General features: G+C 38.2%; 1 protein-coding gene across 1 annotated transcript in view; it reads right to left on the bottom strand.

The window, feature by feature from the left end:
* Positions 1-437: 437 nt before the first annotated feature.
* LOC150097503 (solute carrier organic anion transporter family member 74D-like) overlaps positions 438-16,232 on the bottom strand; it is a 34,003-nt gene continuing 18,208 nt past the window's right edge. The window contains exons 7-9 of the mRNA XM_090406939.1: positions 16,107-16,111; positions 2,078-2,142; positions 438-736 (exon numbers count right to left, since the gene is read on the bottom strand). Coding sequence (XP_090263065.1) covers positions 438-736; positions 2,078-2,142; positions 16,107-16,111 — 369 coding nt within the window. The remainder of the gene's footprint in view (positions 737-2,077; positions 2,143-16,106; positions 16,112-16,232) is intronic.

Raw genomic sequence — 16,232 nt, 5'->3', positions numbered from 1 at the left:
TTCGATCTTTAATGAAGTTACTTCTTCGAAATAGGCCACTCATTCGCGTCCAAATTTGATTACAATATGTAGTTGCGTTTCAGCATCGTATGGGATGGCCGATACAGTATTATTGCGATATTAATAAAATATCATTTGTTTTAGTGGCTCAATAAAGATTATTACAAATGGTTTGCAACGCAAAATGCAAAGCGAGTGAGTCATTAAGTACCGGTCAATTTTGAAGTTCTGAAAACATATTTCGAGTTATGAATTTTTTCAGAAAAACGTTATATTCGAAGCAAATTATATTCTAATATAGTAGAATATAGTAAAGATCGGGAAATGCCATTAAAATTGAAGCACGTAAATCACCTTGGTTGACTATATATCTTTTATTTCTTTATGTACACAAATGAGGTAATATATAATTTGTTGCATTAATATTTCCTTGTATTTTATTTACATTCCGGTGCACTAAATGAATCGATGCTCGGTCGTCTGTGAGCAGGATCAGTAGTTTTTGAAACCACCTCTTCGTCATCGTAAATATTTTTTAACCTTGCACTAAAAAAGCAAACCAACACGTTGGCAAGCGCTGCAAGAAACAGAAACATAACTGGCAAACCATGCAGATAATAACGAAACTTATCAGCATCGTAGATCCAACAGTTTCCAGTGTCCCCACAACTTTCTTCCCACACTAGACATGCGGAATCTGTCAGAGCTCCAGAAATTAATGGGTATGGAATGAACCCTAAAAAAATAAATAAATAAAACTTACAAATAATAACGAAAATGGTTATTTTTAATTATATTGCATATATAATGTTAAAAATTAGTAATTGTTTTACTTCATCACACCATTAATTAATTATCAATTTTATCAAATAACATGAAGTGCCTATGTAATGTGGTGGTAATGCTTCCTATATCTCAATTCCAGACCCCTAGAAGAAAGGTTATTGTAGGTTTTTAATTCTAGTCGACAACAAGACAAATGTTTCCATTTTTCCAGCTAGTTCTTGCGTTAGTCAAGCTTCAGTCCAGACATGTGAATTTATTTTTGTCTTCTGGAAATTTGTATTGTGAATCTGCATTATAGAAAATTCGACATTAGAATTCACACACCACTACAGGCAATACGGTTGTTATGATTTAGGATCACAAGATGGCGTCAATTTTTGCCGTACTCTGTCTCATTGCTTAGTCAAAAATTATGGGTGATTTCAAATCATTTCCAACGATCGTCAAAAGTTAGTTAGGGTTCTTCCTGCAGTCTCTCTTTGGAATAAAAAAAAGGCGCTACGAGATTTTTATTTAACTTGATTACGTCATTTTAATTAATAAGCATGACATCTGGGAGATGAAAATTAGCCTTATTATCTCTTTTTATATCTTGAATAATATTTAAAAATTCGAATCTCTATCCTGTTCATTCTATATTAAATTAAAGAACTAGTGTTCAAAGGTACTTTTTTGTATTCTACGTTCTGTAGAATGGAAAGTCGTACATGTTTCATTTATAACAAAGATTATTTTAAGTATTTAATGTATGAATACACCGAAACAAGATGTCCTTAAAATTAAACGAAGCTGAGTATCATTAGTATTCTTATGTTTTAAGAAATATTAAAATAAATTAACAACGAATCTATAAAATGTCTGGATGATTAAATATGTAGATATATTACACCCATATGACAATCAAACTTTAAACTTTGAGTTCCATCAGTTTCCTCTTTGACTTAATGTAGCAGCAAAACAACGTATATTCCAGCAAAAATAGCAATAAACTATCATCGTTAAACGTTGAATTCATCTTTTCAGTTTTATTCGGTTTTAATTTTGCTGATATTACATCAAAAATTAGCATACTATTTATTACTGATCGTCACATGCTGTGCATCCACTTTCTATAAATATACTCGCTAAATAAAAACACTGAGGATGAAAGTGTATACGAAGCATTCAGGGACATCGACAAATCTTAAAATATCCATTCAGTTATTAAAATCTCTAACATGGCTAATTATGGAAGACAGAGATTCAACTATTAATTCAGATCCTGAGATATCATTGCACACTTAGTACTTACCAAGAAGACAGAGCGCTACTTCTACAGTCCCTAAGGCTAAACTTTTGTCCTCATCATCTACACACCTATAAGTATATGAAAAATTTCAATAATCAGTTAAATTTGGAAAAACATATACAAATATTTTCATATATTTTTTGTTATTGAAATCATATATTAAAATGACTTTTGTAATATATTTTTTGGAAGATCGACTGAACAGTGTACTCTACAAGTAGAATCAAGATAATTCGCTTCTCGTAATGACGAGAGGAAACCTGTATGGACTTTTTCAATCAAAGGTGAAGTAACCGATCACTATTGTAATCAAGGAATCAAAGGGTCTCCTGGAACATGTGTTCTCTAACCAATGATGTGCGATGAAAAACATCGCACATAAGCTTACAGAGACAAAAACACCGTTAGTGGACAGTAGATAGCACATTGTGTGATGAAAAATTATGTAGGATCTAGGTAGTGTAGCTTGCTCTCTCGTGATGAGTCCATGGACCCCTCGGAGGTGTCATGTAAAATAATATCACAATAGTACGGTCCTTAAAAAGTACAGAACCCGGATGATTTACATGCAGTGTCACTTCATTGTGAAAAGACTCATCTTAATCATATTGTAAGTGTGTTTTAGAATGACAAGTGCTGGAGAATCATATTTTATCCATCTGAATTTTATCTATATGTCTGTACTCATATAATGGAATCATTTTAGTGGATCAGTATTTGGTGAAAGTTGGTAATCGTTATTTTAATAAAACTTATTATCAGGCCCAACAATGTAATTCTTAATCAAAGACTATTATCCTATAAATTAACTTCGCTACTTCTGAAAGCAGTTCTTACAAATTTTAAAGAAAATTATTATTTTTAAAAAATAAATAAATAAATAGTCTCAGAATTATTCTTCGTTACAAGTGATAAGCGAAGAGTTTCCCATACTTTTAGTCAATTACAAATCAGTTGTTTAAGGATGTACTTGATATCGAGTTCATAATGGCAAAAGATTAAATGGGAAAAAAGAAGATTGGGCATATTGCAGCTTAGAGAAGATCTAAATGAAATCGATGATATATTGAAGTAATAATAGAATAGGTAATAGAATATAATAAATAAAAATAGATTATAATAGATAAATAGAAGTAATATTAATACTGAGCTCACCACGCATAAGTTACAGTTTATTCAGAAAAAGAAATTTCGGAATAATTTGGATTCAGTCGGATGGACATCATCTTTCTCAAAGTTCTCAAAGAAATGCGTTCTAAGAAAATGGTATGGAAAGAGTATTAATCTGATCAATCAGCTACCAATCAGTTTAAGTGTAATAGACATAAGCGGCAGATAGCTAGAAATGCTCCGCTTCATCAGACCCTCAAAAGCTTTTATAGATATGTAAAATGGAATCAAAGTAAACGAATTAAGAATAAATGTAATAGGTTTGTGAATCTCAATGGAAATGCTAGCTCAGAACTTGAAATATGGCTTGAAAGGTGAGGTTTAACAATGAGATAATGCATGAGAATGAAACTGTTGGCGAACGTAGGGCAGTTGACAGTGTTGGAAGGAAAGATGATATATTTCTTTTGGTAGTAAGCAGTATGAGTTACGATTAATCAAAAGCAGCTAAATTTAAAACGTCAGCGTATTATGTCAGTGCAAACTGTGTGTTTGTGTTTTTCTTGCCAGTTTTTCTGTTTCGTGGGATAAAAAAACCGAGTTTCAAACGAAAAGCCTTCCGCCTCCCTATGACAGTGGTGTCCAACCTTTTTACTACGCGAGCTACTTTTCTATAAAACGTTATTCGGCGATCTACTCTCTTATATAGATCACGTTCCCCCAACCTGATATCTGATTATGCACAAATAAACAACTAAAAAATACACAAGTAAAAACTTTATTTGTGTATTTAAAAATTTAGTTATCACTTATAATTATTTTAATACAACAAAAAATAACAAATATATTGAAATAAAATATTTATTTCTCTATTTTGGAAAACCAAAGTTAGAAAAAGCAACAGATTGATTAAAAACTGACAAGTTACAGGAAATGCTAGTTGATTTAAAGAAAAAAAAAATTGATGTGAAATTTCGCATTGTTTGGACCTCGCAATATTTTCATATTCAAGTTGATATGAAGAAGTGGCCAATCGCAGACAATCATCCAAATGATGATTTGTAATTTGGTTTCTTAATTGATTTTTTTAATGACGGTCATATTTGAAAAAGCGGATTCTGACAAGTATGTCGATCCGAAACACGACACAATTTTTCTCGAAATATCAGTTAATATTGGGAATTTTTCATGTGCATACTTCCAAATGACTTCATCGTTTATTGATTTTAAATGTAAACTATTCAGAATGTTTATTATCTCAAGTTTCTACTTCAGCTTGGTTTTCATCAAACAGCCCACTAATTTTATTTGAAATTTCTGTGATGTTCAAGTTTTCTTGAAATGGATTATTGATAATAAAGACAATCATTTCAGTTTTATTAAAATCTTTAAATCTTGAATTTATTTCTTCCTCGACTAATTCTATTTCACGAATAAATTCTTTTAAATCACAGCGAAGCATTTCTTGATTTTGTTCAAAAACATTTAATATGGGAGATGTCTAAATTCGCGGTCATTTATATTTTTCTTTAATAAAAGTAAGTATTGTTGGAAAGTTTTTATTGAACTTAACATGTCAATTAAATTTTTATCTCTACCTTGTAACTCTAAATTTAAATTGCTTAATTTCGTACAAAAATCTACTAAAAATGAAAAGTGTAACAACCATCTTTTATCATTCAATTGTAAATAAGTATCTCCTTTTTCACCAAGAAACATTTTTATATCGTTAATTAATACAAGAAATCTTTCTAAAAATTGACTTCTGCTGAGCCAGCGAACATTATTGTACAACAGAAGTTCCCTATCATCATCTGCCTGTAATTTAAATAACCGCCGTTGCAGGGCTTTTCCTCGAACAGAATTTACAATTTTAAATGTAATATCCAAAACATCTCTTAGTACACAGTACTTGTTGGTGAATAACACAGTGGTACGTTAAAAAATCTGGATATTTGTCATCGTTTTGACATAATGAAATGAAGCCTGATTTATTACCTATCATTGCAGGAGCACCATCAGTAGTAATAGACACAAGTTTAAAAAACGGAAGTTTGTGTTGTTTCACAAATTCATCAAATGCCGAAAAAATGTCTTCTCCCCTAGTCCTTCCCAATAATGGTATAATTTTCAAAAGTTCTTCTTTACTTGAATAATCTTGAAATACCATGCGAATAAATACCATTAACTGAGCAATATCAGTGAAGTCGTTTGATTCATCAAATCAGATTCATCAAATCTGAAAACGCAACGCACTTGTGAATGTCTGACATTAACAGAGTATTCAGATCGGCACTTAAAATTTCAACTCTTCTCATAACCGTTGTTCTGGAAAGTTGTAAATCTTTAATATTCGAAATGATTTCATTTTTATTTTTAAAATCAGAAAATAACTTTACTGATGGAGTGTTTTATTAACTCTCCATCAGTAAAAGCCTTTTTTTGCTTTTGCTAATAAATGACACACTTTCAAAGATGCAACAGTGACTGATATTGGTTTATTTATTACTTTCTAAATCTTATTTTGTTGACCAGAAAGTCCTGCCTTTAAATTTATAATTTTTCATTTACGTATTTTGGAATTTTTGGGAAAATCTTCATCATAGTTTGCATGTAGCGATCGAAAATGTCTCTCAATATTATCTTTATTTGGAATTGCTACAGATGAATTACAAATCAAACAACAACACTTTCCATTTACCATTGTAAAGAAAAAATACGTTTCCCATGCCTTGTGAAAATGATACGTCTTCGATTTCTTTGATACACTCATGATTATCCTCAAATTAAACGAAACGCATACGATGTGCTTTTGTTATACGTCTACTTTTGCTATCCAGTCGTTACTGCGACATTGTAAACTCTTATTATTATTTAACTTTGTATGCTTTTAATTTCTATTAATTACTTGTGATGTCTTTTACTCTATACTTTATTCTCCGTTATTCTAATTTGCTGCGCGCGCTTTCTCTCTCTCAGAATCTCTCTTGTTTATCTTATTACGTGCTATGTTTATCTACCTTTCGCATTACGAGTCTTATGCCTAAGATATTAGAAAATTTATTTAAAACGAGACTGCGCCACTAATATCTTTGATTAGCAAAAATAACTAACATATATGGCTGGTAGATTTCTCTCTCTCTCTTTCTCTAACACAAATTCCTACATTAAAACTTTCACAAACAGTCTATTCTTTTTCTTAATTTCACGCTTTGGCCAACTCACTTAGATTCCCGCTCAACAAGTCCGATTTATTTTAGAAACAGTGCAGTTGTAAATAAATAAACAGGCAACACTCTTATAACAAGAAATTCAAATTTACATTACTATGAAATATACACAATTTTAACGTTAGGGAGATTGCTTTCTCTATCCATCTATAAAAACTCTTTAGCAAAAATTTGAACCTTCTTTCTTCAACATTAAATACTTTCTTTAACATAAGAAATAAACTATAAACTGAGAATAGGTAACATAAGGTTACCTATTCTCAGTTTACAAAATTTTACTTATTAATCTCTAAGCTTACTCGTAAAGAGGTTACCTAAATCTGTGTTACGTTATCTTTACACATTTGATATCAACCTCTAACATGCCAATTGATTCTCTTATGGACATTTCTTAAAACTATTAAACATTATCTTAAAAGTCTTTCTTGTATCAACTATAACAGGAATTATATAAAAGTTTTGAACTTACAAAGGCTCTGTACTTCACATTCAGTAAAAAGTCTTTCACTAAAAGTGCTTTTGCAATTCTTTAGTCTCAGATCTTCTTCAGGAAATTTTAGCTTGGCTGAATCTCATCAGGAACGTAACGGGCTGTGGGCTCATTCAGCTCCGGGAAAAGGTTACTCTCCCTCGGCGAAAATAAAAACTTACGAGCGAGGTGCTTCGGGAAATTTGCCTTGCCTTTTCTCCTCTGCTTGGGCTCGCCGAAAATGCCTGGACGACTGCCTTCTTTTTCTGCCGTTTCAACAGCTAGAACTGCCGCCAACTGTTAACTAGATCCCGCACTGGCCTGGAAACTTTTCCCCGGCAATTGGAACCTATCCTTTCGGCAATTTGAAACCTTGTCTGCGGTCTAGAAGTAGTCTCTCTCTAGCGACGACTCGAACCGAGAAGCTCCTTTCTGGAAGCGGGAAATTCTTCTCTCAAGCAACATGGATTGCAGCCTCTCTGATGGCAACTCTGGACCGGGCGGCCTTCTCTCTGATAGCAATTCTGGAACCGGGATCCCTTCTGCTTGCTTCAGTCCCTTTTTATTAGGCCTCCTCTGAGACCTCGCATGAAGTTTGGCAACCCCCAAAGAATCAGTATGAGTCTTTCATCTTAAGTTTCAAATTTGGCAGGCCTTTGGTTCTCCTTCCTTTCTTTTGATTGTAAGTTGCCGGCCATCGGAAAGTTTTTTGAACTCTTTCTGACTGACTTTCTGATGTTTACACTTAAAGCCTGTAATCCTTTCTCATACACACAAGTTTCAATAACAATATTTCTAATGCCACCATGTATAGCTTCGGCGACAAAAACATTGCCTTTGTTTTTAACACTCTAACCTATTCTTATTAAAGCAGTATATACAGTTAGCTTCAAAAGAGTTATTTACAAAAACATCTAATAGAAACTATACTGAGACAAACAAAGTTTATTTTTTTAGAATATTCACATGGGACTTAACCTAAGTAAAAAATCGATGTAATGTGCTTTGGAATATTTAATATTTAAGCTACAATCGAGTTTTTACACTTTGCTTATAATCGTATTCACTTGGCTCGCTATTTGACTTCCACTGATCCAACTGAATTCATTTACCCGGACTTATAAGAAAATTACTGATTTGGCAATTTAACGAAAAATAAATAAACAATAACAATACACTTAAAGTGAATTAAAAAATAATACAAAATAATGATAAATAAAATATTATGCTTTCAGTTTTAATTAAATTTGTAAGTAAGGAGTAATTATTACTATTACTATTACTATTATTACGGGCGACTCCAGGGAGTCCTTAAACTCATCGAGGGAGTCCCTAAACATCGTGTCCACACAACTATACGACATTCTCACAGTATCTATCATATCTTGCCTTGAACTCACTCACCGTCATAGCACCCACAACAGACTCTGGCAGCTTATTCCACTTATTTACCACTCTAAAAGTAAAGATCCCAGCTCTAACATCCCTGCTAACCCCACTCTTTCCCAGCTTCCATAGGTGTCCGCTAGTTCTCCGAATCATAGAAGCTGGGCAAGAGTGTGTTTAATAATGGTGTAAGAGCCAGTTTTTTACTTTTAAAGTGGGAAATGAGTGGAATAAGCTGCCAGAGTCTGTTGTGGGTGCTATGACTGTGAATGAGTTCAAGCCAAAGTATGATAGGTACTGCGTGAATGTCGAATAGGTGTGATGGACATGATGTTCAGGACCTCCATCGATGAGTCTGTGGATTCTTTTGAGTTGCCCGTAGTAATAATTATAATAATACATACATACAGTTTAATATAATTATATACAGTTTAAGAAATAACACTACAATTTTTCATATGTGGTTCAATTCAGATTCCAATTTATCTCATACTTTGTGCAGTGCGCAAGTCATATAGCAGAACAATTTGTGTGTTATTAGTAGTAATAACGATTTTTATAATAGTTTACAATCACTTATAGTTCAGTTTCACAGGATATATTACACGAATCCCAGCGGCAGCGTAACTATCCGTAAAGGAAATGAGGATTACCGCACCAAAGTAAAACTAAACCATAAAATAATGACCTCAGTAAACCTTCTCTCACTAAACGCTAGAGGATGTGCAACCACTGCGAAACAGGCTGGCCCTGCAGCATATCCTTGCCCACCATCCAAAAATAATTATGCTGCAGGAAACTAACTTCCATTGCAACAGCAAAGCTTCATATCAACACTAGAAGAACTGGCCTTATACCATGCACCACTGTCCTGCCATACAACTTCATGGATCTGGTGTCAGCATTGGAATTCACCAAAACAGCGCTCTAAAAGCAGAAATAATCGATACCTTTCCTGGGTGTGCAATATATGCACTTATTACAACTCAGACAGGAAAGAAAATATATATCATTAACATATACATCCCACAAAATGAACAGCTTGCAGTGCAGGTACTTGAGTTTGTCCGAAACCACCTCAACAAAGTCAATGACCACATCATACTGGCAGGGGATTTCAAATGCACTCTGGATCCTGCAATGGACAGACACCAATGCCTAGAACATCGCACTCACTAGCTCAGCTTCTCCAGGATGTAATAAATGACTACGAGCTGACTGACACCTTCAGACACTTGTACCCACATGAGAAAGTTTTCTCCTGGAGAGCCAAAAGTGGTCCTACCACTTTTGACTCTCCAGGACAGCTGTGCCAGGTACTGTTGAGCAGTACCTAGTACAGCTGTCCTATACCAGGTACTGCTCAACAGATACTAAACATCGATGCACACAATATCCTACATCAGGAGAGTCACATACCATCCATCTCATGCATCAGACCATGATTCCATTCTTCTCAGCATTTGCATTCCTGGACACACCAGACAAAAAGGAGGAGCATAGTGGATATTTAACAACAGCCTACTAGAGGATACAGAATATCCCAGAAACTCCAAAATCTATATAGAAACTCTCATCAGAGATATACCTACTTCCCAATCAATTTCCGAGTGGTGGCCACACTTTAAATCCACAGTTCGGGTATTTACCCAAAAATATAGTCACCAGAGAAATTTGAATAAGCATTCAGTCCTTAAAAATCTGCAATAACAACAGCAATTGCATCATCCAGAATCTGAGGAATACCAGTCCCTAGAAATCACCATACGCTCATTCTTAGAGCACTCTGCAAGAGGAGCACTAATAAGAACACGACGCAAACACATTAATTTTGCAGATGCACCCGCAAAGTATTTCTTCTCACTAGAAAAACGCCAACAAGAGTGCACCACTATATCTGCTATTAAAACAGATAGTGGAAACATCATAGAAAACCATGACGAAATCCTCTTATATACCTTGCAGTACTACAAAAATTTATACCAAGCTAACCCAACATCTATGGAGGCCACGAATATAATTCTCTCCGATGTGAAAAGACTCTCACCAACAACAAGGTGTAACACAAAACCCCATCACGTTACACGATCTGACAACTGCCTGTACCTCCTTACCTAAAGATAAATCTCCTGGCATAGACGGGCTCACCACTGAATTTTACCAGTCCTTCTGGGAACAGCTTGGACCTATCCTCTACAGAGTATTTGTCGACGCGAATACCAATGGCTTCCCACTCAATATGACAACATCAGTTATTAAACTCATTCCAAAGAAAGGAGACGTGAAAATTAGGAAACTGGAGACCCATCTCTATCACAAACACCGACTGTAAAATTATATCAAAAGCCATTGCCAACAAACTTAAACCTGCTGTGAGCGAAATAATAAATAGGCATCAGAGCTATTCCATCCCTGGAAGATCTATCCACGAAAACTTACACCTCATAAGGGATCTCATAAGCATAGCGAACAACAACAGTGAAACAATGGGTCTTGTAACACTAGACCAAGAAAAAGCTTTCGACTGCATTGAACACCTATACCTCTTCAGCTGCTTGAAAGCATTTGGCTTTGGCTCAGGCATCATTCATTCTATTAAGATGTTGTATGCCAAGGCACAGTTTTACATGAACATAAACAACAGCCTCACCATAACTATACCATACAACAGAGGTATTAAACAAAGCTGTCAACTTTCTGGTCCTCTTTACACAACTGCCATTGAACCCTTTTTGTGTAGACTCAGCATGCTGCTTAGGGCATCCCATCCTAAACTTCCCTATCAAACGATAACCCTGACAACATATGCTGATGATGTTACAATCATAGCCCGCAAAGAAGAGGACTTCCATAACATACAAATGGCATACCAACAATATCAGGCAGCCTCAGGAGCCAAACTAAACACACATAAAACCACTGGACTGTGGTGTGGCAAATGGACAAACTGAACGGATTCCCCAATGTCTGGTACCTGGTCCGCGGAGGGAAACAAATACTTGGGGATGTACCTAGGAAACACGCCCTCTTATGTGGATAAGAACTGGGAAACACTAAACAAACGTTTCAAGCAAGTACTAGGAAAGTGGGCAGCAATACGAGTCTCTGCCTCCACAACAGGGAGAACAATAATCGTTAACCAAATAGACACCGGTGTCCTTTGGCATACACTAAAGATTCTCACGCCACCAGTGCAATTCATCAAACACATAAAGTCAACCATCTATCGATTCATATGGAACAAAACAAACTGGCTTTCCTACTCCAAGCTATGTACTTCTCTCCAAGATGGAGGACAAAAATTGATCTCCATTGACAACAGGATAACAACGTTCCGCGCTCGATTTCTCCTTAATACCCTGCAACAGGAAATATCACACAAATGCACCACTGAATATATTTTCACTTCTGCCACTAGAGGTCTCCCTCCACAACCTTAAGAATGACAACAGCTCAAGTACCAGTAAATTTAATAAACTTCTACAAAGATGCCCTTCGCCGATGGAAGAAGCTAAACCTCCAGCACACAGTGAAGACAGCATCCATACCTGAAATCTTCATGGAACCCATCTTCCACAACACGATGGTAAGAAGCCCGATCACTCAGAAAGATATTTTCTTTCCTCCATGGAGCTGGCGAAGCGTGAGGATCTTGGGTGACAATTCTTTCTCCAAGCCTCACCTGGCGCTTTCCAAAATCGCTTGAAAACCTGGAATATGGGAATCAGTCTGAGCAGATACACACTGTAAAGGCCGCTTTGCAAGCCGCTATGCCTGATAGCATAACAGAAGAGGGGCTTAGCCCTCGCAACTCAGAAGATCCGGCGCCTGTCTTTCTGATAAAAACCAATAACTCATGGGAGAAACTTACACCCAGCAACACCAACAAAATTTACAGCACTCTAACACAACAGTCGAACCAAAGCACTTTACTGGAATATCCTGCATCATCTGATCAAACACTATCAAACACAGTCCAGCATATCTACTTGGAATGCTCAGTCAACACTAAATTAATCAGTTTGTCTCGGGAAACGGCAGCTCTCACCTGTGGTAGTCTTCATACAGAAGAGGAGTATTTCAATCTCGTCCACGCTGAGTCAAATAACCATTCATTCTGCAATTACCTCTTCATCACCGCGAAAGGGGTAATATACAACTTCTACCTCAGACATACAAGACCAGACAGCACAGCAACTTCACAGAGAGACGCAAATGACCAATTCATTGCAGCCTTCAAACAAAAGGTGAGAAGTCGGATCCTACACGAGCATCACCACCATAGGCAAAACAACACCTTAGATCTTTTCCACCAAGACCGGAATCCACAGAATCAACTCCTGGCTGAGCAGGGCGACTGCATCATAGTCCACTTTCCAGCATAGACGTGACATCATTTCTCTCCCCCCCCCCAAAAAAAAAAGAAAGGGAGAGGAAGGATTGTTGTGCTTAACAGTGCGAAAATTAACCAGCTGGCACTCTCATGTAAATAGATAATATTGTGCTATAGTAACTCTTATGTTCTTCCATATTTATGTTCTTATACAGTATCATGTCAAAATAACTCTTAATGGCTTTAATCTTTAAAAAAAATGTAATTCGCCTTATAAGTGACTTCGATGTAACATACTTCAACAAGAGTATGAGCATGTAACCTCTCTACCTGACTGCAGAGAACCCAAAACCGGTTAATCCTGTATATAAGATTGTTATGTTCACAATAAAAAAAAATCTATCTATCTATCTATCTATCTATCTATCTATCTATCTATCTATCTATCTATGTGGTCTGATCAGAGACTTATACAACGGAATGATAACCCTCTTATCTCTGCAGGTCAGTGTCCTCATAATAGCAGCAATCCTCTGTGTTACCTTCACCACCTTTGCAATATGTCCCCTAAACTTCAGGTTTCTATCAATCATCAACCCCAGATCTCTTGTCTCCCCTCGATCTGGCTATCTCGAAAAGCTGTCATTGTGCCCGCTCTTGACTCGCTCTGCTGCCATTTCTTGCCATCTGCATTGCCGGCCTGGACTCTGGAATGACGGTTGTCGACATCAAACTACCGAAGGTGGTCCGGAATCCATGAAGAGGTGAGAGAAAGAGACGCGACATCCACGAAGAACGAAAAAAAATCTCTCGAAGTGGAGCAGACTTCTTTTATGTTGCACCTTTGGTGCCCTCTTTACTGCTACGTTTTTTCTCACTAAGTACAGATCCTCTTGCTTTTGCATGCGTGATGGTCCCTTCTAGCACGTCTCCTTGTGCACACGGGATGATCCTCTCCTCTGCGTCGTCTGAGAATGGTTACCGATGATTTGGAACATTTTGGAGAACGAGGGAAAGTAGACTATTTCCGCCGTGAATTTTGTGTACGAGTTTCTAAGATGAGAGAGGAAAAATCTACTTAGCTGTTCAAAACCATCTGTCTAGTATAGACCAAGAACATGTTATAATAGCGGGAGACTTTAATTGCACTCTTGACCAAGAAAAAGACAGACTTCAGTGTGCTGAACATCGTAGCCAATTAATAAACAAACTTCAAACACTGGTAAACGATAATGAACTCATCGACGTCTTCCGGCATCAACATCCTGATAAGAAATCCTACACATGGAGGTCAGCAATCACAGCGACAAATAGGCCACTCTACCAAGCACGACTGGACAGATACTACATTTCCAAACATACCTTGCCTCTAGTCAGAAACATCTCACACATTCCTTCCTACATTTCAGATCATTGTTTCGTCAAGCTGCAACTTTCATTATCCTTGTAAGCATCCAAATCAGGAAGTGCCTACTGGATCTTCAACAATACTCTCCTGAAAGATCCAGATTATATAATAAACACTCAGGCTTTAATAACCAACCTCACTCACTCGAAAGTGGATACAGAACCAATGAAAACATGGTGGCCCCACCTAAAATCACGAATAAAATCCTTTACGCAGATCTACAGTCACCAGAAAAATCTCTTACCTATGGTAATCTTCATACAGAAGAGGAATATTTCAATCTCGTCCATGTGGAGTCAAATAACCATTCTGCAATTACCTTTTTTTCCTGCAATTACCTTTTCATCACCGCAAAAGCGGTAATATACAACTTCTACCTCAGACATACAAGACCAGACAGCACAGCAACTTCACAGAGAGAGGCAACTGACCAACTCACTGCAGCCTTCCAACAAAAGGTGAGATGTCGGATTCTACACTGGGGGGGGGGGTGGGGGGGGGGGGGGGTGGGGGGGGGGGGGGGTGGGGGGGGGGGGGGGTGGGGGGGGGGGGGGGTGGGGGGGGGGGGGGGTGGGGGGGGGGGGGGGTGGGGGGGGGGGGGGGTGGGGGGGGGGGGGGGTGGGGGGGGGGGGGGGTGGGGGGGGGGGGGGGTGGGGGGGGGGGGGGGTGGGGGGGGGGGGGGGTGGGGGGGGGGGGGGGTGGGGGGGGGGGGGGGTGGGGGGGGGGGGGGGTGGGGGGGGGGGGGGGTGGGGGGGGGGGGGGGTGGGGGGGGGGGGGGGTGGGGGGGGGGGGGGGTGGGGGGGGGGGGGGGTGGGGGGGGGGGGGGGTGGGGGGGGGGGGGGGTGGGGGGGGGGGGGGGTGGGGGGGGGGGGGGGTGGGGGGGGGGGGGGGTGGGGGGGGGGGGGGGTGGGGGGGGGGGGGGGTGGGGGGGGGGGGGGGTGGGGGGGGGGGGGGGTGGGGGGGGGGGGGGGTGGGGGGGGGTTTATTTATCATTCCTCTTTAGATATGATTCGTTACTGAAACTTATGGTCCACTTAACTGATCCCAAGAGCGTGTTATTGATTGTTAATTATTGTTGACAGAAAAAAAATTACCTTGAAGTAAAACAAAACTGACTTAGAAATGTGACCATTGATCCTCTTTATCCTATTACTACACAAATACTTTTACTGTTCCTGAACGACATCACGTTAACAATTTTACCATAATTAAAGCCGATTTGTAATGCTTCATTTGAAAATGCTCAGAGGAGAATGAAAACTTCCGTAGAAATGCTATTAAAATGCTTTTAGTTATTCATATTCGATGTAGTTTTCTTCTGTACAATGTTTAACGTACTTATGCTTTTAGGCCTCAGGATGCTGAAGTCATAATGGATTTGTGTTTATCGAGAGGCGAGTGAAGAGTGACAGCTAGAAGTAGAATTACATTTAATTAAGAGTGCCTTTTCTTATGATTCTCTTGAATCGTTGCTATGCTTATTTTCGTCTACAATTAGCAATTGGGGCATACTCAGGATAGATACTTTCCATGGAAAATATTCTGAGTATGCCCCATGGAAAGTGTACTACTCTTTATCAATATCATTATTTCGATCAATATCTTTTACAGATAATCTGATCTGTTTCTAATTATGTACATCTATTCTATGCACGCAAAACCAGCTCTGGTCTGCACCTGCTTATAAGTGGATTTTCATCACCTTAAGGAGTATAGCGTCCGCGCGGTTAGCCTAGCGGCTTTGCGCTTTGCAACCATATGCCTGGGGAAGGAGTGTCCTAGGTTCGATTCCCGTCGGAGACGTGAGGAGCTGAAGGATCTTCATCAGCCATAGCCATGTTAACTGGGCGCGGGCAGTAGGGTTTTTCCCGCCAGTTTATCTGGTGTTTTTCATCCCGCAAGCAGGCAAACCGGCCCCGTGAACACACAGGGATACAGCCAAGAATACCTTGAGGCATAGGAGTGACTATTCTATCCTCATATTTTTTTCGGCTACGAAATCCAAGCATGCTTGGAAGGTTGTGGGCCTTAAAGGCCTGTTAAAGCCATTGGGATAGATAAGGAGTATAGCGTTTTTATGCCTTATGCAGAATTACATTCTCTGTAACAGGGAATACTAGTCATCATAGGTAAGATGTGAAGAAACATACATTAATTTCTTACTGAAACTTATCCAAAATATTTTATGTAGAATATTTTAACGAATTTATTGAAACAGATCT

This window comes from Typopeltis vanoorti, chromosome 17, assembly GCF_054136105.1.
Source record: "Typopeltis vanoorti isolate ZY-2024b chromosome 17, IOZ_Tvanoo_1.0, whole genome shotgun sequence".
In the NCBI taxonomy this organism is placed as follows: domain Eukaryota; kingdom Metazoa; phylum Arthropoda; class Arachnida; order Uropygi; family Thelyphonidae; genus Typopeltis; species Typopeltis vanoorti.
The sequence above is the reverse complement of the archived record's forward strand: the minus strand, read 5'-3'. Positions and strand labels throughout refer to the sequence as shown.